The 26,730-nt window shown below is 43.0% G+C and overlaps 2 protein-coding genes across 3 annotated transcripts; one reads left to right on the forward strand and one right to left on the reverse strand.

Moving 5' to 3' along the window:
• Positions 1–12,895: 12,895 nt before the first annotated feature.
• lmo2 (LIM domain only 2 (rhombotin-like 1)) lies at positions 12,896–16,053 on the reverse strand. Its single transcript, XM_003967673.3, has 3 exons — positions 15,418–16,053; positions 14,645–14,860; positions 12,896–14,480 (listed from the first exon to the last, which is right to left on the reverse strand). The coding sequence occupies exons 1-3, from the start codon at positions 15,456–15,458 to the stop codon at positions 14,255–14,257; spliced, it is 483 nt and encodes a 160-aa protein (XP_003967722.1). The 5' UTR covers positions 15,459–16,053; the 3' UTR covers positions 12,896–14,254.
• A 4,083-nt stretch (positions 16,054–20,136) lies between these two features.
• caprin1b (cell cycle associated protein 1b) lies at positions 20,137–26,662 on the forward strand. 2 transcript variants are annotated; one of them, XM_029841238.1, is made up of 18 exons: positions 20,137–20,288; positions 21,350–21,514; positions 21,646–21,708; positions 21,939–22,025; positions 22,115–22,353; positions 22,426–22,508; positions 23,083–23,250; positions 23,342–23,394; positions 23,491–23,574; positions 24,086–24,256; positions 24,324–24,432; positions 24,533–24,594; positions 24,678–24,770; positions 25,172–25,318; positions 25,388–25,541; positions 25,629–25,808; positions 25,939–26,045; positions 26,133–26,662. In XM_029841238.1, the coding sequence occupies exons 2-18, from the start codon at positions 21,350–21,352 to the stop codon at positions 26,217–26,219; spliced, it is 2,052 nt and encodes a 683-aa protein (XP_029697098.1). In that variant the 5' UTR covers positions 20,137–20,288; the 3' UTR covers positions 26,220–26,662. The 2 variants fall into 2 exon arrangements, with proteins under 2 accessions (XP_029697098.1, XP_011605865.2); XM_011607563.2 differs by having other exon boundaries at positions 25,632–25,808.
• The last annotated feature ends 68 nt before the right edge of the window (positions 26,663–26,730 follow it).

The raw sequence follows: 26,730 nt of genomic DNA on the forward strand, positions 1-26,730 counted from the left end.
TCCAGCCCGCGCCGTTGTGCAGCCAGTAAAAATGGGAGGTCAAACTTTTTGCTAAACACGCGGAGACACAACACATGACATTTATTTAATTAGAGGATGAAACGCATCTGATCTTCGGCTCTTTCACTCGCTAACAAACCTCTGACTGAAGCTTTTGTGCTAAAAAGTTTGTCCTTTTCCACGGAGCCATCCTTGATCAGCAGAGGGGGAAAAAAAATCTTCCACATACCTTCAAAAATATAATGGTGCCGGGCCCAGGATTTAAGAGCATCCGTGCCCACTTATGCTACAGGACAGAACCGGATCAAGGTCAAGAGGATTTGTGTGGTTCTGGTGTGAGAAACAGGACGGATAAATGTTCAGTAAATGTGAGCTGATCATCTCTACGATTTTAAGGCTTCATCTGAATGAACGAGAGCAGTCAAACAAGGCAAATAGGCCTGTTTGGTGCGCAGTGGTGAAGCCGCGCCAGCATTTTAATCCCCCTGCCTATAAAACAAAGCAAAGCAGATTCAATCCCGTCATAATGCGCATTTTAAGGAAACATCTTGACTCAAACCCGATATGAAGTTAATTTGATTTGATCATCTTTTTATTAGCGAGAGTGCGGGCCTGTAATAATAATAATAATAATAATTTTGACGGTCTTCACTATAATTTTCGAATGATGAAGTTTGGTGATTTAAGAAATCGTTTTTTACTGTAAATCATTAAGAAAAACGATATCCTGAAGCAACAGACGCAATTGTCGAGTTTTTCTCCTGAAAGTAGAGAGGGAAAAAAATCTTTCATGTAATGATAATTTAAAGCTTGCGGTCTTGTTAATAATCAGCGTCTGTTTTACTGTGGTTCAGCCTGTTTAAAGTTTGAAATTAGGGGCCTTTTAACGCCTTGTCTTTCTCTTTTAATCTTTTGTTAAAATAAAATTGAATATTCTGCTTTTGTCTCTCACAAGTGCGTCTTGTTTTGTAATTTATCATCTCAATTATGGCTTTAATTTGGGAGAATAATATCTACATTTTTAAAATTAAAATGTATAGGTGCATTTATTTATTTGAGCATTTATAGAACTAGGATCTTTAGTATTCAGTTGCTGCAACACTGTTTCCTATGACAGTGGCTCAAAAAATCATGTTCTTTGGTCTATTTGTTGAAATAGTAAATATACCTTTCCATTTATGTAAATTCATATTTATATATATGCTTTAAAGAAATAATACTCAGTTGTTGGTTTTTAATTTTCCAAAGTGAAACGAAATCAGGCCTGTGTCATATGTGCTGCAAAAATTGCATTTATTGGGATAGTATTTACCTCTTTCATGCAGCCACACTTTCAAGGGATTAATGTTTAGTTTCAAAGGTCAAATAATGACAAAAGGAATTAGTGGGTCTGTTCACATTTCTTTTCCTCTCCTGCTTTCTTAATTCTTTACACTTAAATACGATGTCATAAAACTCAGATACCAGTAATAACGACGCCTTAAAGAGCCTGCCACAGTTTGGCACAGTTAAACAATCAAAAATGACAGATTTCTTCTCTGGCGGCGGCGTATAAGCAGGCCTCCACTTAATATAAACCACCCCACAGCTACAGGCAAGGCTCAGCTGTCACAGATATGCATCACTCGTGCGTTGCGTTCTCTCTAAAAGGTTTCCACTAAATGGCGACCGGTCTGTTTAACTTGCAGCGGGACTCATGTGCAGGTATTGGCTGCTGAGGAGACAGGCTCTCCGCTGATGCAGCAGCTCGTAGCCTCTGGGGTTTATGTTGGCACAGGCCTTGTGTGCATCAACAGCAGGGTCCCCACAAGCTCCCCAGCTATCAGTTCCTTGTGTGTGTGCGTGTGTGTGTGTGATGGACTGGAGAAAGTGCTGTAGGTTAGGCTTAACATTGCTGTTGTGTTCAGTGGCTGTGGGAAAGGCCAGACATCATGAGAGAGGATCTTCCTGGAACATTTTTAAGGGAACAACTCTGTCAGAGAGCATTTTGGAAACTTGACAGATGAGACAATGACAGGCATATAGATGTGTATATTGTGACCTGTGCACACATTGGGACTGTAAATACTTTAAGGTCGGTAATTCAGCTCTGGACCCGTCATATCACAGCTGCAAATCAAGCCTCTCTCATTCCTTTCCCCACAAGCCCATTTTAGGTTGACATTTCTCATTGTTTTCACCCCTCTATAAAGCTACCCTCAGATATAAATTATTTTCTGGTCAATTTCAAATGTTCATGAAATCATTTTATTGTCATATTGTTGCCACTTTAATTATGAATACATAGCTGTTTGATTACCAGCTGTCTGGGGTCCTTTAAACACACATGTGAAGGCTCATTATAGTTGGTTTATTATAAGGGGAGAGAATTCTGGGTCATTATTCTGGCAACAAACACTCTTGATGTTTTTGAGGTAGTCAGTAAACAAGCAGTTTTCATGTCAGAAAATGGATGTGGTGTTGTGGATTTATTGGGAAAAGTTCCTGGGTTTGAACAGATGGTTGGGGTCTTTCATTCTCATGTTCTCACTGTGTCCCCATGTTTTTCTTTTTCCAGGGACTCGTGTTTCCTCAGCAGGCACAGATTTGTGTGGTTGGAGGCCTAAATTGCCCCTAGCAATAGAGTGAGTGGCATGAAGGGTCCTCGCAAACGTAACTGGGATAAACGTGGGGTCCCTGAAGATGGATGGAACGTGCACTGAGTTATGTTCTTATCTGTCTGGGCTAAGCACCCCTTAATGTCCAAGTAAAGCCGAACAGGACAGAAACAATCTTGGAGAACTGAATTAACGTCATGGGAGGGGGGCTTATTCTTTTACTGCCCACGATGGGGCAGGTGAGGGAATTGATGTCATCCATTTAAACTTTTTCCTCTACAGTTTTCAGCCTTTCCGATCCACATGGGACAAATCAGTGCATGTATAAGGTCCTTTAGCACGTTACAGAAACATCTAAACAGTCTCCAGACAGCGGGTCAGTGGTGAATGCTCAGGCTTCTTGAGTGAGAATGTTCAAATGGCTCAAAGTCAAAATATCGAATTTTAATATACTGGACTTTCAGACTTTCTTGGCCAGTTTTTGGGCCTTGTTGTACGGATACGCCACACATTATAGGCCGTTTTGGCTTTCATGCAGCTGATGTTCGAGGCAGCCAACACGTCCTCCAGCCTGCGTGCAGACCTGCAGCCTGACCTTCACACCATTTCCCAACAATTGTGATGCATAAAGTTGTGTGTCTGTTGTCTACAGTACGATCCGTCAGATGCTGCGTTTCCACGCAAAACCAGGCGGCAGCCATTAAGGTGTCAGTGGCCTTCTCCGGACTTTACAAATCAGCCAGTTTTAGGAACCATTCCAGTCTAAATTTCTGCATAATTCCAGCTTCTCAGCTCAAGCAGAACAAAACTTGCGCAGCAGATTCGCTGATCTTTCCTTTGTACGTCATGTTTTTCACATAAACGGTTGCAGAAGTGAAATTAGGGTCCAATAAAACTCATGTGCACATCGTCTATCAGCTTGTGTTGTGTTTGGTGCACAAACTGTTTCCATTATCGAACGGTTGGAATAATGTTTAATTCCACTCGAGATTAATGTGCCATTCACATACGTTTTGACAGCATTGATCTCCTCTGGGTTCGAACATGCAACAATAATTAATTTTCTTATTCAGATTATAACAAGAGAATCAAAGGACGTGGGGGGACGCAGACAGAGCAACCAACTTCTTATGCGAAGCTTTAAATTGGTCTCACATGAGCTGGTCTGCATTGGAAAGATTCTCTGATCAAATTAAGCAAAGATCCTGAAAAAAAGCACACGGTTGTACTGATGTGTAATTCAATAAACAGAACCGAGCCGGCACAGACAGAGGAGATTCTGTCCTGTCTTTATCTCTCAGTTCTATATCGGGTTCGTACGTAGCCGGTTAATCCAGCGGTGGGCCTACATCCCTCACCACCAGCAGCCAGCATGATCTCTCAGTAGCCACAGAACTTACATTTAAAAATATATATTTAAATCTACCCTTCCTATCTGATCGCTGAATGTCAATTGGAAAGCAAATGTGCGCTTCAGGGCTTCTCGTGAGCTCGTCCTCTAAAGTCTGATGATCAAATCCTCTTCCAGAAGTTCCAATAGAGATGAGACGTCTGTGTTGTCATTCTAGCATCTAGATTGAATTTAAACTGAAAGCAACAGCAACTTTTTCCTCTTTTGTCATATAAAACTAAACCATCTATAAACTGATACACCTCCCGTGATTATTGCACCTGCTTTGATCTGGAAACCATGAAGACTTATACTCAATGCCCACTTAATGACACCCAGTTTGTTGTTTACATCTGCATCAAGCACTCTTGATCATGACCTTTATGGGATGTTTTAGCTAGCTCAAATTACAGACAGATTATCTCTTAAATCCTCTCAGACCTGACAAATGAAGCCGGATGTGATGGCAGAGCTCACGTTGATATTTGAAAACTGGAGTTATTACTGTCTAATGAGTACTTTTCTGTGCACATTGCTGCAATATTTCTCCACAAAAAAATGAATGTATATAATTATTGTATTGAGTATTGCATTGAATCTGTAATAAATGCAGAAAGAATCACACTGACCTTATTTTTAATCATATCTATTCTTTTTTTGTCCAAAATGTAGTTCTATAACATAAATATAGCATATATTCTACTGCTGGCATCACAGGACCATGCTAAATGTGCAGCATTTCTTTTAAACCCCGTCATCAGCCGGTTTGATAGTGTTTTAGTTGATGTTTAGATTGTAACAGAACACTATGTGTGTGCTGACCCAGCCTGATCTTCCCACAGCAGCGTCTGTGCACAGAGATGCAGCACCAAAACAAAACAAACCGTGTTGAGGAAACTTGTCTGTCGATCCAGGGTTCAGCTGAGCTGCAGAGTACTGAGTGAGGGCTCCTCTTTAGATAGAGAAAGAGACACATTCCCTTGAAATGAGTTTCTTTGGGATGAAAGCCTTTGTGGGAGCCCCCTAGATGACCCACGACCCCGTCTGTATTTGTGCAGGGGGAGCCCTGATCCTGGGCTCTCTGCCTCCCTGCCAGGATCCTGGGGAGTCTTGTAGGGGTGGCCAGACAAGCCCACCATTCTGCCCTCGAGTGTTTTGCTTTTGGGGTAAAGAGAACCCCCTCAGATGAGCCAGGCAATGTCACAGCGGTAACCTTTCACCCCAGGAGTGGTAGAGGTGGGCCATCGGAGGCCATTCCTGGAGCAACGTTTTATCCAGCGTGAGCATTTTGAACGTGCAAATATCAAATGCTTTTGCCATTGTTAGAGTCAGATTTTAGAATTGCCCAGAAGCCACATGCTAAGGCACACTTAGCTCTTCAGCTACTGGCAATGTGGAGAATAACTCCAGAGAGTCAAAATGAGGAGTGACGCTATCATCAGATATGGGTTTCCTCCGCTTATTTCTGCCACCCGTGGACACCATCGCACCCAGCAGGAGAGCAGCGGGCGAGATGCACGTGTGTAGCTGCAAAAAACACCCAAAATGCTATCTGGCTTCAGCAGCATTTCATCAGTGACCTCTGCACTAACCCTGAGGCCTTGCAGGATGTCGGATCAGCGCCGAACACCCGATCAGAAACAAACATAGATGCCCCAAATTCCACTTTCACTTGAAACATTTGGTTGACCCCACTCCCCCCGTCGCGTTACCTCTACCCACGTTTGCCCCGGGGCCAACGTTAATCCAATAGAGAGATGGCTTTAAAGGAGGTTCAACGGGAAGACACTGTGGGTGACTGACGTGGCTTCCAGCTCCTCCCCCACATAGCCTGTTTATCTTTCAGGAGGGCTGAAGGATATAAATGCTTGGTGTGATCGTATCAACAGCTTTATAAGCTTCATCAGTTTATCATATCATTAAGAATTTTCATATTTTGAGGAGGGAAATCACTGTGATTCACATAATAATTACTAAAAGTGGATGGAATCATAAAGGCTGTGCTTTGTGTACATGGACAAATGAAAACTGACCACTTTCCTCATGTCCCATCCCCACTTTCACTGTTGTTCTTTAATGGTACAGAAAAATCATTCAGATGACGGACAAATCTATATAATAAATTCTTATTCTAGTTGCAAAAAAAAAAAAAATCTGCCACTGAGTCGTTCTTCTCAGTCCATTAGTTTAAAACAAAAGAGCTGGAAACAAGAAACCGGAGATTCGAGACGCCAGTGAATAAACAATGTGATTTCAATTTATCCGGAACAGGGCGATAAGGGGCTGTGCCAAATTTCATAGAAATTCACACCGTTGTTGTCGGGTGGATCCATCTTTGGCGAGGTGGACTGGCATCCATGAAGCTATTCTGCAAGTATGTTTGGCTGCTGGTGATGGTTTTTTTATTGTCTAAAGAAAAAATAGAAGAACACGACGTTGCGCTTCGGCTCGGATGCTCGGTTTGGCTCTGCATACGTGGGATCTGTGGAGGAAAGCTGAGCCGACGAGCTCAGCAGATTTCTTCTTTACTTGCATTAGAAGAATATCTGCCTTTCAGTCCCGACTGTATTTCAGGATGTTTATGCTGTAGAAACCCAGATTTCACTCATGAATTTCTTGTCTTTGGCTCCAGAGTTTTAACATTTCTTTTCGTTTCCGAGGGAACGAACTTTCCCCTTCTGAGACAACTTTCATCACATGCCCATTTTCCTTTTGTGGAGCCATCGCTCGTATTTCCTCTCTCCTTCGTAGTCCTGGAGTTTTGGGGTTCTGAGTGTTATGAAGCGTCCCTGCTGACAGTATCCACGTTTGGTTTGTTGAGCGGTGGAACGCTGTGCAGCTGTATCAAACCTAACTCACCTGCCACTTCTAACATGTTAAAGCAGAGCTCAGTGGTCACATGACGCCCCAGCGTCTTAACCAGGTTGTAGCTGAGCCAACAGCCGAGTGACTCTGCCAGAGAGACAAAGCTGCACTCATCCTCCTAATTGGCAGGAATGTCCTCGTTGAAACAAGAAAGACGCTCATTCAGATGGGGCTTAATCAGAGTCATGCTCCCGGGACTGGATTTCAGGAAGACACTTGTTGAACAACTGTCTTGTCTTCTTACAGACGGCTGCAGAGGTCCAGTCCCGCTCACCTCTGCAGATCCACCACAGAACAATGTTAGTTTGTGGCCTCTTTCAGTCCGTTTAGCACCGCTTCTGTTTACCTTTAACGCTTGTATTGCGTTCCTTTTGACTCTGCTTCCCCTTCTAACGGAGTCTTTGCCCCCTGCACAGGAAATATGGACAGACTGGTCCGTCGGAAAAATGGACTTGTGATGTACAAAGAAAATCAATAAATACCGGTATATATTCTGTGAGCTGATATTTAAGCTCTTTTCTCCTTCTCATTTGCAACAGCGAAGAAACAAACTGGTTGAAAAAAGCTGTGCCCTTTGTTACAGACACGCTGTTCTGTTTCCAGGGGTCCACCCACCCAATCTCTACCAGCATAACCTGTAAATACCATCCCACCTCTGCTCTCCTTGTTATTGTGCAGCAGGGATTTAGATCACAGCATCGAAGACACATGTTGTCCACACACACATTTGCCAGTGTTGCTTAGGTCAACTCACCAAATGGCAGCGATAATTTTCCCCAACCCTGGATGAAAGAATAACCTCTTCTTTAACATTTTCTAATAACTGGCTGTGGCTCCCTAATGGCTCTGCGAGCATGCGTCCTTTTGGTTTAGTAATGAGCCACATTTTACAGACTTTAGTTTCTCGGGTGGCTTTGATTTGCTCTGGAAATTAGCAGACTTGAAGTAATTTTTGGAACAATTTTGCAGCATCGCAGTAGAGTCATCTCCATTTTCTCTATTATTCTGCCAGCTCCCTTCTGCCAAATACACATGAACTGGGGAAATAGTGACAGTAAACATGTGTGTGAATTTGGGGCTAATAGGGAAGTTTTTCTTATCTGGAATACGTCCGGAGCTATTTTACATTCCTGTGTCACTGTTGGTTTAAAATTTGAGTCTTTCTCCTTTCAGCTGATGAAAGTATTGAAATCAATCGCTCTGATGGCTTTTGACTGAATCTTGGCTTTGGAATAGATAGCTGATTCAAAGATTCCCAAAGCTTGATGTCTCCCAGAAAAGGGATTTGTGGAAATCCTCCTCACAGACAATAATGATTAGGGTGTTTTTTGCTGGTTTATCTTGGTCTAAAGATAGAGGCTCACATAGCAAACAAAAGACAGTAAAGCTTAGCTACCCGACCTGGAAACTGCATAGTTCCTCAAATTGGTGCGCCAGACAATTAGAGCTGAGGGATCCACACAGGGGTGCTGACCAGAGGACCTTCGGGCCGCGTGATCCAGCCCAAGAGGTAGGAGAGGTGGTGGCCAGCTGTGGACAAAGACTCCAGTCACCAGTGTTCTTTTGGTTTACGCCTCATACTCACGCGCGTTGTCCCTCGATTGCTTATTGCATTACATCCAATCATTCAATTAAAGTCACATGGAGCAGGAGCACAAGTCGTCCCACCAGAGCCACTGCAGGACGCATAACGGACACTGTGTTGTTGTGCGTGGGAAGCACGAAAACAAGATGTCTGAAATTGTAGCACTGTGACAATAGCATCTCTAGTCAGAGTTTGGGAAAGCACCATCGTGAGTCGTGAGCCATCAAAGGTATCTTTCTAAATCCGCCCTCAGTCCAGAGAGTAACTAAATAGCTTCTCTTTTTGATTATTTCTCTCTCCCACCTGAGGAGACGCGCTATTAATCAGTGTTAGCGCAGCTCAGCGTGTGTGTTTAAAGCCCTTCGCAGGGTCACTTCCAAGGATTCCTCCGGCTACGTAAGCTCCATGTGCAGCTCTGCTGAGGCCGTGGCCAGTTGGGTGTTGAGAGGCTGCAGTGAGTGAGAAGGAAATGGGGTCTGGCATGTTGACTCAGGGCTAAATCCCCTCGGACTCTTCCAAAAGGCTGCTATTAGAGTTTAATCACCCCGCGATTGCAGACACGCTGCTGAGGAGCTAAGAGGGACTGATGAGTGTGTAGCCCGCAGACCATCAAGGCTGACACATCCAGGAGCTACAAGCAACGCAGTTAAATGGACGAGCGCTCACCAGCGATGTGAAAACAGGACCAAAACTGAAAAAGTTACGCTCTTCCTTCCACATCTGATGCTTCCTATTTCATTGAAAACAGTCCTGTTGTATTTATCCCAAGGTTATTCCTGTAAAAGGTCTCTGGTTCACCAGTGTGAAGGATTCTATATGTTTCCATATAGTTCCAGTATTCTTTGTCTCTATAACTGCTTTTCGACAAAGGGTCAGTTGTGCAAGACCTTAATACAGAACAAAAATGAAGCATAAATGGTTGAGCTGACTATTTTCTCAACAGTTACCAGAAAAAAAAGAAAGGACAGGGGGGAAGGAGATTCAAAAGGAGTAGCTGAGCTTTCATGTGAGGACACTTTGATTGTGAGGTAGATTGTTTCCAGGTGAGCTCGAAGCGAAATCAGAGGAAATTCTGATGTAAAGATGATGTTGTAGCGTTTAGGCGTTCACACAAGATTTAGAACCAAAAATCTGAGGATCAGATGTGCTTTTACCATTGGGTGGTGAATCCCTGCAGTCACCACGTATAAAGAATGCTTTTATTTCTTCTCGCGCATCTGCATTTAACCCTTCTTTTTAAATAAATATCATAAATTCCTCTATCTTAAAGTGGTCACATATAGACATTCAAAGGTGGGGTTTTTTTCAAATGAATTTTTCTCTTTGTGCTTGCTGAGATGGTGTGTGTGTGATATGTGTGTGTGTCGGAGCTTTGGTCCCTGGCAGATTGTTCGATCGTGTGCGCGAGCAACTTTTAGTGGATTTCAGTGTAATTTAATGTTTTGCTCAGGCTGAAGCGCGTTTGAATTTGTGCAGCTTGTTTCTGAACGGCCTTATTTCTTCCATCACTGACAACATCCATGCCCAGTTACATTTGGCCCTGAAGATCAGTGGGATTTGTCAGATGGCGGCCCTCCATGCTGCCAACGTGCCTGTCAGCCTGCACCACGGTGATTGGAAGCAGGCATCATGTGGGAAGTCCAATTAGAGACGGAAATTGCACTGAGCCAAGCACTGGCTGCATGCTTACTTACCTGCACATCTGCATTGACTTTCCAAAGCAGTAGCCACCTTTTTCCACCACCTTAATTGGAGTTTCCATCACCGATGGCATGAAAGAGAAATGCCACGGTCTGCTTCCTGGTAATGGGCTGCTTTCCCACTGATGTCTAATGAGACAGAGGCGGGTGTCAGGTTAAGGTTTATACCCGGAAATATCCTTTTCATGATTATCTGAATTAAACTTTTTGGGTTTGAGGCGCTGTCACGGGTCGTGCTTTGATACTGTACATGACATCGTTGGATAAAACGGGTCAGAAGGGGTTCATTCCAACGTTATTCTACGGTCTTCCCGATGAAAACGCACACATTAAACAATTTATTGGAAAATGTGCAATAAGAAAAATGTTGGTTGATGCATCTCTCCAGACAGTTTCCCTTTTTTTAAGCAATACATTTTAGCTCAAGCTCAGTTGGCGATCATTTTGTGTCACGGTAGTTCATTTTCTTGATAGTTCATCCATGAAACTACAACGTGTCTGTGGTTTGGGAGTTATAAAGCACATAATACCCCTGATTATAGGTTCTAATCAATATTATGTGCTCTTGACATATAGCTACATATGTTGCTGTGCCATGTTGCTGCCTGGCCGTGTCAGTGCCAGAGATAAATGGTTCAGCTCACGCCCCACCCTTCCAATAAAAGCTGCATTTTCATGGCAGCATGTTTGATTGTTTGGTGCGGGTCCTGGCCTTGACACCGCCTCCATCGCAATCTGTACTCGGTTCATCAGAAGCCAGGAACACTGTTCAACATATGGGGATCATTTCATGAATTATGGCCACAGAAACACATGTTTTAAAATAAACGCACTACGGGCTCAGACGTATTCATGTTGATCTGCAGAATTGGAGTAGATACAAGCTGACGTGTGTCCGTTTTTTCATGTGTACATGCAGGAAGACAGGTTCAAAATGTATGTGAAAGTAAATAAATAATAGGTTTATTTTGGACCAGCCTGACATGATGTTTTATCCATCCTCACATCTGATCCCCCTCAAAATTAATGGCAAATTATGACACTTTTTTTTACATCGATTTACTCAGTTCTAAAATCACTGTTGGTCTACACTGATTGTGTGTAATTATGATATTAATAAATCATTTAGAAGTATAGTCTCCAGTTTGCAGCTTTTCTCTTCCAGGCTGAAAACATGAGAAAAGGCTCTAAATCCATCACCTCAGCAGTCCAAAAGAAGAATAGTTTCAATAATAAGCGTGGGAAGGTAGATCACCATAAGTGCGAGTGTTTATGTAAAGAAGGAAATAAAGGAACAGAAAGAGTGCAGATGGGTTTTCGTTTGGAGCCCCAGGGGTTAATAAATCCTCAGCGAATATTGTAATCGAGAACATGATAAAGGATGTGCTCTCATTATTCACCTATCCACCTCTGAATGTGCCGCCTTACCCCCACCAACCTCCCTCATCTTCCACCTAGACTGCAGACACTGCAGGCTATCAGAGAATCGGAACAGGAATGTGACTCCTGACAGACATGTCTCCCAGGACCACAGACTCAATGTGTTCCCAATTAGCTTCATCTGATAAATTTGGAGTGCAAGTGAAACCCAAAGCGGGCATGATCAATAGCACTTGACTCTTTTTGGCTTTTGAGTTTGACATTGACAGCCCCCAGTCTGATTAATCACTCTGGTCCTGCAGATAGTTGGACAGCCACATCTTCCTTTGTAGGTGTTGCAAACCTCTCATGTCACGTTTGTAGCACGCTGAATGTGGCTCCTCTGCTTCTACCTGCACTAAAAGTCTTTTCCTTTCCTCTTTTCCTTTTCCACTGTAAGCTAAACCTTACTTTCACCAATTCACACCTCACCCTTAATCAGGACCCAGGACACCAGGACACACACACACACACACACACACACACACACACACACACACACACACACACACACACACGCACACACACACACACACACACACACACACTCCTTCCCATCCCGAGCATTTTATCACCTACCTTATCCAGAACTGCCATCTGCTGTTCGTGGTTCACACTGCACCACCCTGTGTTATTTCTATAGACCTTTTTTATAGCCAAGTTTATGATCCATCTTCATAAAGTCTCGTTCATTTAAAGGGGTACAGTTAGAGGACTAACATGGGTAGCAGAGATGACACAGGCCTCCACTTACAGCCTCACAGCCTCATGTACAGCTGCTCAGGATGAGACAGGGGGTCCAGAGCTTCCCTCAGCCCTGCTGGGGCTGCTGAGCTACACGAGCATGAGCTCTGGAAAAGCTCAGCCTGCAGGGCAGCATAGGGATGGAGGCCGACGGAACGCAGTCAGCTTGGCTGAGGAGTGTGTGTGCATATGTGTGTGTGTGTGTGTGTGTGTGTGTGTGTGTGTGTGTGTGTGTGTGTGTGTGTGTGTGTGTGTGTGTGTGTGAGAGAGAGAGAGAGAGAGACCTTGGAGATTCACCTATCACCACCACCTAAAAGTGATATATGGCTTTAGGAGCTTAGTGTTTAACTCCTTAAAGTGAAATTCACTTTATGACTCAGCTGTTTTGGGAGTCAGCTTCAGAAAATTGTATTATTTCGGAGTCAAGAGTCCCAGACCTGGCAGCTTCCTATGGTGATATTGAACGCTCTGAAATAAATGACTATTTGAATGAATTACTATACTAACGATAATTGTCTCTTTAGCTTGATGCCACACACTAACATTTAGACCAGATCCATCTGCCATCCAAGTGAAACAATGAAATTGTCCCACAGTGACTCATTTTGCATTTATTCACATGAATTGAGCATGCACATCACTGTAAACAGGAAGTAGAAGATTGGTTACTTTGTTTGCAAGAATTACCACAGAGGAAGAACAGCAATAGTCTCCACCAAACCTCAATGTTGTGTTCTGTCTCTATTTCTTATTTCCCCTTCCTTTTTCCGCCCTTTGTATTGCTTTCTAACCTACCTAGTTGCACCTGTGGAGCACTCAAATCTCACTTCATGTGTCAGCTGGTTCACTCTTTGGTCAGCTCACACGTGTACTAGCAAGTCACGAATTCAATTGTTGGTGTCATTGTGTGAAGATAAATGGAGACGACAGGATGTTGTGGTGAGCTCAGGTTGGTTTCAAGCTCTCAGACATGAAGAATCTCAGGAAACCACCAGCTTCACAAAGACAGGAAACGTCAGTGACAGTGACTTTTACTTTCTATCCTTGACTGAAGTGGCCGTTGGGTGGTCGATCTCTCGGTGAACTCTTGTGGATAAATGCAATAATTTAAATGTGTAAAATCCATTTTTATTCCCACCAACAGTGACAAATATAAAAAAGATTGTTTAAAAAAAATGTCCTCTTTCAGTCGAGTCCAATATACGGTTTATATATTTAGAATAATTTAACTTATCTCCATAAATAAATGTCCGGGGGCTCTTCGCTAATCCCACACAATTAACAGTGATTTGTTAGCAAATGTTATAAATTTATTCAATAAAATGGGAATGAAATGTCCAAACGAGTCCAAGATTCACTTGAGAGTCGTAAAAGTGAGGGAGGCAAAAAAGAGTAAGTCAGCCAAATGAGTTTCGCGTTGTTCTCTTGAACACTAGGGGGCGACAGCGGTTCAATCAGGCATTAATCTGGACTTAATCTGAAGGGTTGCTCAATGTAACGGTCTTTAATCATACATTAAATTTGATATTCCCTTGAACTATCTGTGACATTTCAGGCATTAATCATTTAGAGACACTTTGAAATCTATCAATTGTAGATTCCAAGCTACTAAATCTTCTTTTAGGGGTGTTGAAGAGCTCCGGGAAATCAAATAACCCCATTATTTTATACCAGCCCAGGGGAAAAATCTTAAAACATAAATTAAACTGACCAGCCAAAAGGATCCAGTGTTTTACTACAATATTTTTTTCTTTTGTTCAGTGCTTCAAATTTCGAAACCCCAGCGTATAAAAGTTATTGCAGCTTAAGGTATTTTGTGTGAAGTGTACTTTGCATCTTTAGGTGAAGCCTTTAGAAGCAGTCTATTGCTGGTGCAGTCATCATCAACATGCACAGGCCACAGGAAGTCCTTTAGAACAATGACCAGTTCAATGCCAATTTCACTAAAGTTTCACTAAACGATGTTGTTGTTGTTGAGTTTGGTCCACTCAAAGATGTCCTGCTCACACACAATGTCTGAGTTGATGAGCAGGTAGCGGTCCCCCACGCAGAAGTGCTTCTGACAGGCCGCGCATTTGAAACACTCCAGATGGTAAACCTTGTCCCGAACACGCATGGTCATCTCAAACGCTCTGATCCTCTTCTCGCAGGACGCACAGAGGCCGTCCTGACCAAACAGCCTGAGGAAGACATCAGCGTGAGAAAATGTTCACAGAATGTTGCAAAAATAAAAATAAAAAGACCCCCGTCGTTGCTTCCTTTAAAAGTGATTTTTTTCAGCAGTTTAGCTTTTGCCTCGTGCAAATTCAGGATGAAATCCTGACGTCTTGGATCTCACACCAACCTGAGGTAGTCTCTCCGACACAGCTTTCTTCCCAGCTTGTAGTAAAGCCGGCGGCCCACCTCCCCGAGGCGACAGCCGCACAGGTCGCAGCTCAGGCAGTCCTCGTGCCAGTACTGCTCAATGGCCTTCAGGAAGAACCTGTCGCCGATGCTCTGCTGGCAGCCGCCACACGTGAGCAGAGACGGAGGCATCTGCAGGACCTCGTCCACCGGCTCCCTGCACAGCAGAGCGGTTAGAACAGAAACCAATATTCACAGGATCAAACCTTCATTTTGCCATTAAGATTTAGAATCTTTTGAAGTTGCGGTCAGCTGAAAAATACACAAAATACAGCTTTAGGTTGTTATTGTGGCGCTGTCTGCATATTTTTTATGCAACTGCACTAATAGTGTTAAATACAGCCCAACAGCCCAAAAATGAAGTTTACCCTTCTATAAATGCACCTTTGTAACTTAGGAAGGAAGAGAAACAAGAATTGTATAAATATTGTGAAAAGGCCACACTGTCCAGTGCTGTCAAACCCATATAATCTGCTTCAGATACTTTATTGGGTCTATAAGATGGTTCATGAAGAATTCTTAAAGTTGGACTAATTTCACAGCCTAAATCTAAACAAAAATGACAAAATGTGGCTCCTCTACTTTATTCTCATCCTCTCATGGTCATTTTCCCGAGACAGAACATGCAGAAGAGCCTTAAAGCCGTTAATGCCATCAAATGTGCATTAAATATCATGAAGTCGCGTGATATTACTGCGTGTTAAAACTACTTACTCGTTGGTTTCCAGCGTCTTCCTCTCTATAGTAGATGCCATTTTAAAGATCTGGTGTCCAGCCTGATCCAGGGTCGCTCTGCAGGAGGACCAGAGTCCAGAGGCGGTGCACCTGTTCCCGCTGCCGCCGAGGCGACTCTCCCACGCTGGAGATGCTGTGTCAAATCAAAAGGCAACGTGGTCCCGTTGAAATGGCCGCAGGACGCAAGGAATTGCTTCAGCAGCTACAGGCGGTGGTGATGGAGGACGCAGTTATCACTTCCTGAGGCAGTTGCGCACGGTGCCATTATTACCACATTTCATATTTCTGAGCAGCGTCGGTGCCTGATTTTCCAGCCAGATCTGATCAGATGGTCAGTGGCGCGTCCCTCCGTCTCCGTGCGCCTTCTTCACGTGCGCGGACTGCAGACGCGCTCCCCAGCACGGAGCTGTTGTTGTGCAGCATCGTGTTTAAATACGTTGGCCCCCCTCGGCCTCTGCTTTCGTTTCCCTCTTCCTGCTCACGACTGTTTGACAATAGGGGGAAATGGGTCTTAAAGCGACAGTTGATCGCGGCTCCAGAGAACGCGGCTCTCTCAGGCGTGGAGCTGCGTCGTGACTGACGCTCATGACTTCATTACCCGCTGACAGCTCCCCCGAAGATCAGGAGAAGCAGGATCTTAGTGATTTACAACGGCGGGTTTCCCTCAGTTATTCGTCGTTTATTCTCCCCTTATATTATTCATTCCCATTTTAAACAAAGCAATGGGTTCATTAGTCTGTATATTCATTTAAAATGTTTTTTAATTCCTTTGAAAATTCATTATAAAGCTGTTAAATAATTACATTTTAAAAATCCCAAATGAAATTATTGTAGAATAAAATGTTTTATTTCCGTGTTGGAAATTATTTTCTCTTGGCCTGACTTCAGGTCTAATTAAATTATTTAACCAACACTTTTTCTGGCCAATAAATGAAACCAATGACTGAAACCCATCCATGGTATATGCACATAAATCAAAGACTCTTTAACTCCAGGGATTTAGCCTGCTTCCATAATTTTCTGTGCATCAATCTTCAATAAAGATTTTAAAATAATGTTTGTGTTTATAGTGTTGCTGCACAGTTGCTGTCCTTTGAGCCTGTTCCTTTCATACCATGTGGATCCTCCTTATTATCTGCTGCCAGTGTCTCAGTGCTGGAGGCATCATAGGGAGGGACACAGACGGTTGGACTGGACAGAGAGATAAAGCCCCTCAACTACAGCAGCCAGATGAAGTGAAGGGAGATTTCAGGGGGAGACTAAATTCAGGCTAAAACCGTCCTTCGGCGAGGCATTTGTTGGACTGTGTAGACTAGACTGGATGAATCCCTGGCTGAGGAGGCCCAGGAGCAAGGTGACCGTGGAGCAGAGCGGTGCCAGCTGTGAAGGAAACAGAGCAGCTTTACACAGATAAAAGTCTTAAATCTGGACTTCTGTCTTCTGTTACCACTGGCCAGAAAATTCGCAGCGCAATAAAAAGCCACAGCAGCAAGATAAAGTGAATAAAGTTTTGTTGGTTTGAATAAGGAGACCAGCAAACTTGCCTCAGCACGTTCCTCTTGATCATGGTGCCTGTGTAAACAGTCCCTTACTTAGGACCGTCCCACATTTTCCTACAGGGTGCTTCACTGTAAGGATCAGGGTGTTTCACCTCTAGACAAAGCACAACACACACAGTCAGGCACACACTCACACACACACAAGTTGGCCTGAAACACAATGTGTACTCTCTTACACCCAGAAATCCTGGATTCTAGAATGCTGGAATTGAAATTTCCACAATTCTCACAATACTTCATGGGCCTTTAAATGTTGGAAATATTGTCAGATCTCACTCAATATATCAGCCTTATCTTTATTTTAGTCTCTGACTGTCTGATTATTGCAGCATTCAGATCAGTAGATGTCACCATGAGTGCTACACTAACTTAACAGGAGTAATTCTTTGTGCCATCAGTCAAACATCATCATCTTTGAGGTTCTGTGACTGTAACTTTGAATGTTGTAGGAGAAGCCAAATAACGATGTGACACCCAACTCATCTGTCCTGCTTTCTGTGGAGCCGACGTGAAAAGCTGGGAGGATGTTCGTGCAACTGGCATGCAGAGATGAGGCTATCCTGAAGGGCTGCACATTGCATTCACTTCCTACCCCCCATGCACGACGGCACGCTTCACACAGTTCCCAGTTAGACAGCTCCAGATGGCCCTGCCTGATAGGCCTATCAAGGCCTCAACACACCATCAACAGGCTGGAAAATTTGGGGGAGGGCGAAGTTATGACATTTTACTTTCACTATTAACTACACCAAATGGCAAACTAATACACTTGTTACACACAGGTGCAAATAAGCAGTCACAAGCAAGAAAATGGCGTTTAGATACTGATATTGCACTCGGACAGGACAGGACAGGACAGGCATTGAAGAAAAATATGACGGATATTGAAGGTCTAGTCTGTCTCTGTGGGTGTTTTCTATCGGGGAGCAAACAGTTAAGAATGTCGACAACCTTTTGGGAAGTGGTGTCACTTAAGTCCAGTTTCCTGTTTTGCCTGTTCGGTACTGACAGCATTATGGAGTTGAAAGCACTGTGGAATTTTCAGGGCAGCTGGAAAATGAGGGTCAGCTCAATGGCGGAGCGCAGACCTTGAAGTTGACACTGAAGATGGAGTGATCCTTTCACAGGTCACACAGTAAATAATGTGGATTTATCTCACAAGGTCTCAGTATAGCGAAGGTTTGGTATGAATTCTTAGAGAAGAGCAATGAATCCACACTTTATGGAGCATTTGGCCATAGATTTGCAGGCCTGTTTCTTCTGGCTGTAATGTTGACTCAAAGATAACACAAACTAAGCACTTCCCACCGAATCTGAACAGACGATTAGCTTCTGCCTCAGAAGCCTGCCATCAAACTTACATTTCCATAATAGTTTGATTTGCTACATCGGTCTGAATAAGAGATTAACAAATTGGAACACAAATTAATAAGATCAGAGGCAGCGCCCACCCTGGAATTCTTGCCTGTTGTGCTCATTATTGCCATTTGCTTGAAATACAACAGACTGCGGAAGTGAGTCACCCCGTTAAAAGGGAGCTTCATTTGCCCCCGTGGTTCCTGAATAATCAGTATTATCCCTGAAAGAAAACACTCTCAGTGTGACAGTCCAATCAAAGCCCTGTGGAGCCACGTTAAGTGTTTTCCATCTTTGGCAGTGATTTAGGCCTATACATACCCCAGGTTTTGGACACATTCAAATGGACAGAACAAAGATTTATTCAAGCTCTATGTATTTGACTGCTTCCTATTTTTTTAAGTTATGTACTAAATGTATTTTTCTTTCTTTTATTAATCAATTTCCATATGCAAAACTTTTTATCCTAAAATGTTAACAAAATCCTAACAAGGATATTTTTAAAGATTTCCATGACATCCATACAAGATGTTGTTAATAGAAATAGGATTTTTAGAAAAAAAATAGTTCAATATTAATATTTTAGATTGACTCAATAAAAATTTGGATACATCACGGTTTACTTTGCGATTGCAGGCTGCAAATAAAAAGCTTCATTTAAAAAATAAATAAAGGTTTTACCTTTATCACCGCTTCAACTTCCTGCTATTAGTTGTCGGTCAGAATGCGAGACATTACTGACCCCTGGTGGACAGTTTCCTACCTAACGGTTTCTGTTGGTTCCGTCGCCAGAGGTTATGTGACAGCATCTGTCTGTGAGACTGTGGACAAAATAACTCCAAAAACTATCAGTTGGTGGGTATTGTTGGAATTGTTGATAATGGGCCAATAAACAGATAATTTAATGTTGGCAATGTTCCGGATTGGCTTTGATCATAAAGAAACCTTGTTCAACCAGACAATGCAGCCTTCTCTCTTCCTCCAAGTGCCTTAATTCTCAAATCAGAATCACAGTCCATCATCTGCCATCTCAGTCAGCAATCCTGGACTAACCCTCAAGCATGGTGGTAAACTCATTGAAGGTATTCTAATGGGAGTCTTAAAATTCATGGGGAAATTATCTAAATGGCAGAGGCCTGCACTCTACAAGTCCTTTATTTCAAGTATTGGTGGGTTGATTAAAAATAAGATTAAGAAGCCCCCTTTTGAAGAAAATCTTGCATCTTTAACCGATGTGGGACATACTAGCAGTATGCAATTGCATTATTACAATGTAATAGTAATGTACATTTTACTTGTCTATTTTTCTGTTTAACTTGACATTTTACTCAGATTTTCCGACAGGTATGCGCTATCACACGACACAACGAGTGACATTTTAATTACAGTTTCTGCACAACTGTGAATGCATCAAAAAGATGATAGACTGGAGAACTTTAACAAAGGGTGACAACTGTCAGCTAACAAATTCCAGTTCCAACAACTGTTTCCATCCATGATACTGTATATGGGCGAGATAGCCCGGTCAAAGCTAATGATGCGGCAGATTTTCTTGTAGGAGGCTAAACACTATATTGCCTGATCATAAATATCGAATTCGTAACGTTTTATTGCCAACCACGTTGCAAAGCCTAAAAATTAACGATTGGTTTGAACAGGATGCGTTTAAGTACACAATCTTAAAACAATGTACACTGTTGTCAGTGTTGTTTTTTTAATTTTACTTTTCAGGAAATATAATAGACAACTACAATAGGGCCTTCGTCTTTATAAAGAGCGTCGCCGTCTATCGAACCGTCTCAGTTGTCGGTGAGGCCGGCGGGGCGGATCCCACAATATAGTGAAAGAGGAAAATAAAGTAACACAACAACAATAACAACTTGGTCGCTTTGTATCTTTCGCTTGCAAGCTCCCCTGTGGATATATATCATCAAGGTGGGTGAATTAGAATCGCTCCCAATATTAAGAGGTTCTCTACCGGCTGCTAGTTCGCACGCGTCCAATGGCTACCGGATAACTTAGCTAGCAGTGCATGAAGATGCTAAGTCAGTGGGTTGTGCTATCGCTAGTGGGACCAGGGCCATTTTACCACTATAACGACCATCGACCGCACTAATAGACTTGGAATCACATAGTTGTTGGCTCAATATGATGATCTGTCTAGTGTGTCCAGCCGTTGTTGCAAAGACGTTCTGATGAAACTTAACATCCTCATTTCCCTTTGCACTTACAAATAAAGTTAGCCAGTTGCTATGACGAAATGGTTCAGTGCTTAGGCATGACTGATTAATTCAATCTGATGGGTTTTTTCAGGTCCAGATGTGTGCATTATTTTTAATGATTGAATGGGTTCGATCCATTAATGAATGCCTGGAACTCTGTTGCGTTACTTTGTGTTTCCTGTGCAATTCCACTTTAGTAGCCCGTTATTTTTAATATTATGACAACGTATGTTTGGTTACCGTTTTTGAAACAAAGTGTAAATTTTTTAACTTGTCACTGCCTAGTCACGCAAATGCACTATCCTTCACACAGTGCATGAGTATTAGTTTGATTATCTTACCCCAACTTAAGATAACTTATCTAGTCATGCTTCTAACTTAATCATGAATTGCATTGACAATATGCATTGCTATATTAAACCTTTTTTTTTTTTTTACTACGAGCCTTTGTGATTCCAATGACGATAGATCACATAAACGCATCTTAATATCAATGAAAAGTGCTCTTTCCTCCATGTGGGTGTAGTTATGCGTAATGCCAGTGAATTACAAGCATTATTGTATAGAAGGTGCAGGGGATTTACTGTTTATGTTGCAGTACATGCAGAGTCATGGTCACTGACTATGTAAAGTCATCAAACACATTTCAGATTTTGCTCTTTACTCGCGAATATTGTGTCAGTGGAATGAAAAAAATGTAATTGCAAATTTGTATTTTGACAGGGAGTCATGCTTCCATCCCCTTAAATGCAAACCTTTCACTTTTGTTTATAGATGCCCTCTGTGATGAATGCAAATGGGACAGTCCTATCTGTCAGCCCAGATGTGGGATCCGCTCCAGGGTCACTGGGAAGTTTTTCAACCTGTGGACAGTCTGAAGTCTTGAAGCAAGTGTTGATTGTTATTGAGAAAAAGGCCCGAAACATGGAGAAGAAAAAGGTAAAGACTGTAAACATAGTTCATCAGAATCTGTCCTAAAGGAAAAATAAGACAAAATGCTTGTTGTAAAAATGTGTTTTAAATTCATGTATGTAAATTTAAAGCATCTTAATTGCGTTATCCTGTTACAGAGTAAATTGGATGATTATCAAGTCAGAAAGAATAGCGGAGAGCGTCTAAATCATGATCAGCTGGTAGGTACATGACTGCATTTTAAAAATGGTGTTATAATATGTAATTAATATGTTTGGCCTTTCAATCATTTGCTAAGGATGATTGTCAGTGTGGTTTGTTCTATTGTAGGATAATGTAATGTACAAGACTCAGCTGTGTGTTAAATACGTGTTGTGACAGATGTTCGTCTGTTTTGGTTTGGAAATGTGTGATAAAGAGCAATTTGTTCTCTCTGAAATTTGTCTTTTAGGAAGCTCTGTCCAAATATCAGGAAGTTATGAATAACTTGGAATTTGCTCGAGAGTTACACAAAACATTCCTGGCACTGGGACAAGATGTAAGAACGACTCTGCTTTTCTAAATGAGGGTAGCATCATCGGGTCTATAATAACTTCTGCGTGTGATATATATTCATATCGGCATCAGCTCCAAAAGGTTGCAAAGAAGTCTGCACGACGGGAGCAGCTGCTGAGAGAAGAGGCGGAGCAGAGGAGGCTGAAGAATGTTCTGGAATTACAGTTCATTTTGGACCGGCTCGGTGATGACTCGGTGCGCCAGGATCTGAAACAGGGGGTTGGAGGCTCCCCACTGCTGACGGATGCAGAGCTCGCAGCTTTTGACGAGTTCTACAAGTTAGTGGGACCAGACCGTGAACAAAATATGAGGTTAGTCCACGCGCTAATATCTGAATGAATGCATTACACCACCGGTCACCTGTCTCATGCACCCTCATGCAGGTTGACTGATAAGTATGAAGAAGCATCTGTCCACCTCTGGGACCTGCTGGAAGGGAGAGACAAGGCCGTGGTTGGAACAACATGTAAGTGAGGCTGCAGACGCATCTGGTTGGCAGCGGTGGAGATCCTTTTATGGAAAGATGCTTTGACCACTTAAATGGCAAATTCGTATCAGAATCTATTCCCACACGTAAGCTTTTAGTCCTAATATCTAAATGATCCATTGTGTTTCGTTAATGCAGCATGTGTGGAGTTCTCTGATGTGAATAATCGGGGCTTGGGGTCCATTGGCATGCTGCATTCTCAGCAGTCTGGCCAGTCAGGCTCTCGCTGCTGCATTCTGCTAGGAAGCTGATCACTCTGGGCTTACCCTGACTCAGCGGTGGGGCAGGGCGCCAGCTCCCCTGTTGCCTGTGATCTCTGGAACTTGCATTAGGGTGCTTGTGACCCAGTTCATTGGACCAACACCAGCCAGCTTTCACTTCATTGGCGAGGTTTTTGAGGAGCATTTATTAGGCAGAGCCAAATTTCTTGGCCAGAATCTTCAGCCATAAACTGTACAGATGTGTGTCATTGTTTACAGTCTGGCTAGCACAACTGGCTAAAACTGTTTGGGACCGGATTCATATTGTCTATTTTCCATATTTCTGTTTTTAGACAAGGCATTGAAAGATACTTTGGACTTGGTTCTGCTGAGTGGGTACTTCGACCGGTTTCCACCTCACCAAAATGGATGTGAGGAAGAAGAGGACGAAGAGCCAGTCTCAGCAGCAGCGGTGGCACTTGCTGAGTCATCAGAAGCAGAGGAGCAGGCTGTCGATCCAGGTCCGGACCATCCCATTAAGTTGCGCTGCATGAACCTCTGTTTTAGAAACACTTTTGCGAAGAGTTACATTTCTTAAATGTTTCTTTACAGAAACTGAACTAATTAAAGAGTTCTCAGAACCCATCACAGTGGAAATTACAGAGGTGCGCTTCCTTGTCCTTGTGGCAGTGATTTATTTTGTTTTGTTCAATGCTGTGTGGTGAATTATAAAAGGATTATTATTTTCTGCCCTTGGTTAGTTCGTAAACAGACAGTTCATTCCAGATGGCACTTACAACAATGGCGAGAAAGAACAGGGAGAGGAGTGGACTGCAGAGATGGAGGTATGCTGCCACACATTCCTGACTCCTGGAATTTATATGAAGTTACACATTAAAATGGAAAAAACATTGAGGAACACTATCTTACACGATAGGTTCAGTGGTTCCACTTGACCATCAGGTTATGGAATCATTGTTTAATTAGTTTAGCAGTTCAGTCGCTTTGATTGAGCTGCATCATCAGACTGGAGTGTTCTGCTTTGTACAGGTCACCATGGAGACGACCAGCACAGAGGATCGTTTGATACTTTGACACATTACACAGACCAATTTAACAGCACTGTAAACCGTACATATGAGGCATTTTGATCTTCGGTGGGACATTTGTGATGTATTATATCTGTCAGAAAGATCAGGTTTCAATCGTCAAAGTTGGAAATCTGACTGCCCCCCCACCACACCCCCCACATAAATGTAACAGCACAACAACAAATATATAAGGTCCATTTCAGTCATTCTTCCTCTGAGATAAAGCTTTTGTAATCTTAGTCATATCCCGTGTTTGTCCTGTTAGGCAGTCGCTGCCATGCAGCAGCAGCCGGTGCAGCCTGCAGCATCGCCCGTTACCCTGGAGAACCACCCCCTGAACATGGCGTCTTCTGTACCTGCGGCAGACCCGATGGCCAGGAAGCAGGTGGTGCAGGACTTAATGGCACAAATGCAGGGAACGTACAACTTCATGCAGGTAGGAGGTTCACCCCTGGACATGTGGTCTTCATTAAACTTGGTGCTCATCGCGTCCCTGTTGATAGGACTCGATGTTGGAGTTTGACGGGCAGGCCATTGACCCTGCCATTGTCTCGGCGCAACCTATGAAACCCACTCAGAACATAGACTTACCACAGATGGTGTGTCCTCTAGGTAGGTCTGCAAAGCATCGATGCTGCTTTTTGTGTGATCATTAGAAACCTAATCTGGACCTTATCTGGCTAACTATGGTGCCTTACTCACATCCCCTCAGTTCACCCAGAGTCACGGCTATCACAACCCAACGCTGTCCCAGTTCAACCAGAGCCCACACAAGTAAGTCGGAACAAATATAAGGGACATTTTCCTCTTTTTTTCCACCGACACATCTCAAAAACCTTTTCTTTGATTGTTTTGAGGTTCCTATCATCTCCCCCACCCCACCACCCATGTACCAGAACTCACACACACCAGACCCCCGGCCGCCAACGGAACCTCTCGATCCCATCCAGGTAAACAAAGCTGCTCCCTCAGTGTCCCTGGATGTCTTTAAGTGTTGTGATGTGTTGAAGTGTTGTGTACTGTTACGTTTTCCATATTGAAAGTCTGAATTATTTTTGAAGCCCCTTAAACTGCTGAATTGGGGAAAAAAACCTCGGTTTCAGGATGTGGCTTGACAAGTTTGATGCATTTCCATCTGCCATTTTTAGCTTGGCAATCAATAATTCTAACAATAAGTATTAATATTTGTCTAATTTTCTTCACACTGAATAAAAATGAAGTAAAAGTTTCACTCATTTGCAGCTTGACATGTTTTTCCAAGCTTGTTTTTTTCTCCTTTCTCTAGGCTGCTCCTTTGGGTGGCGAAGAACCGTCTCCATTTTAACTAAATTCTGTTTCCCCTTTTCGTCAGACCTCCATGTCCTTGGCTTCAGAGCAGCCTCCACCCTCCTCAGCCCTCCCGTCTTCACCTCAAACACAAGTTTTCCAGCCTGTTTCCAAAGCTCCTCACAGCAGTGGCATCAATGTCAACGCTGCTCCATTCCAGTCGATGCAGACGGTACGGCCGTGAACTTCCTGAGCTTTTGGGTTGGTGAGCAAGGCTAATCTGTCTCCTTTGCTTTTTAAGGTGTTCAACCTTAATGCCCCCGTCCCCCCAGCAAGTGAGACAGAGGCTTTGAATCAGGCTAATCAGTACCAGAACAGTTACAATCAGGCTTTCAGCAGCCAGCCACAGCATCCTGTGGAGCAGTCAGAGCTGCAGTCGGAGCAACTGCAGTCCGGTGGGTTTTTCCACTCTTTACTCTGGGCTATTAACTTGCTGAGTGATCCTTTTCTTTCTCAACCATGATTCTTTTTTTTTTTTTAAGTAGTTGGTGCCTTCCATTCCCCAGACCAGTCTGGAGGTCATCAACAGCCTTCACAGCAGGGCCCTGGTTTCAACAGGCAGCCACAGTCCTTCTACACCAGTCGGGGCATGTCCCGTGGGGGCCCTCGGAATGCTCGGGGGGCAATAAACGGTTATAGAGGCTCATCTAATGGATTCAGAGGTAGCGGTACCGACTGCCAATAAAATTGAATATTTGCTGTCAAGATCAACTGCTCAAATTATTATATATTTAAGAGAAGAATTTTAGGATTTTTTTTTTGATTGTTTGTTTGTTTTTGTGCCATTTTCAGGTAGTTATGATGGTTATCGTCCCCCTTTTGCCAACACTGCAAACTCTGGATACGTACAGAATCAGTTCAACACACCTCGTGATTACCCCAACGGGAATTATCAAAGGGTATGAAAGGTTTTAGGCTCTATACTGCCTTTAGCTCATTTCATTCTGAGGTTTGTAACATCTTTTGATTTTCTTATTTTGCACCAGGATGGTTACCAACAGAACTATAAGCGTGGAACTGGTCAAGGACCTAGAGGAGTGTCAAGAGGCAGCACTCAGGCGATACGATCCTGAGGAGTCCTTTCTAATGACTGTGATTAACCTGCACCACAATGGAAAATTCAAGAAAGCATTTGCCCCAGCTGACTTAGGTTCTCTTATTCACTCATAAGTGGTGTCTTTCCTGTTTCATAAATCAAAGTGAAGCCTGCTTTGATATTTGGAAATGATAAAATCATTGGTTGAAACACACAAGCTATGTTGTAAATCCAATCATTGATGATTTACTCAAGCCGTGTGTCACAATATTCCTGTAAACTTGAAAGATTTCATAAGTTATTTTTTGTACTAAAATGCACCTGCCACAGCTGGTCCAATCCTTGGGAGTTGGTTCCCTTTCTCAGTTCATTTTGTCATTTTAGTTCCCCAAAACGATTTTTACGTTCTTTAAACTCCCGTTTCCTTGTTTGTAAATTGATGTTGCTTCAAGACTTTCAATAAAGTTGTGTTGCGTAATGCTGTCACCATCGGTTTTCTGCAGCACAAAGTAGCTGTCACAATGATTTACCCCCACAGCGCAGTTTAT

This window comes from Takifugu rubripes, chromosome 9, assembly GCF_901000725.2.
Source record: "Takifugu rubripes chromosome 9, fTakRub1.2, whole genome shotgun sequence".
In the NCBI taxonomy this organism is placed as follows: Eukaryota; Metazoa; Chordata; class Actinopteri; order Tetraodontiformes; family Tetraodontidae; genus Takifugu; species Takifugu rubripes.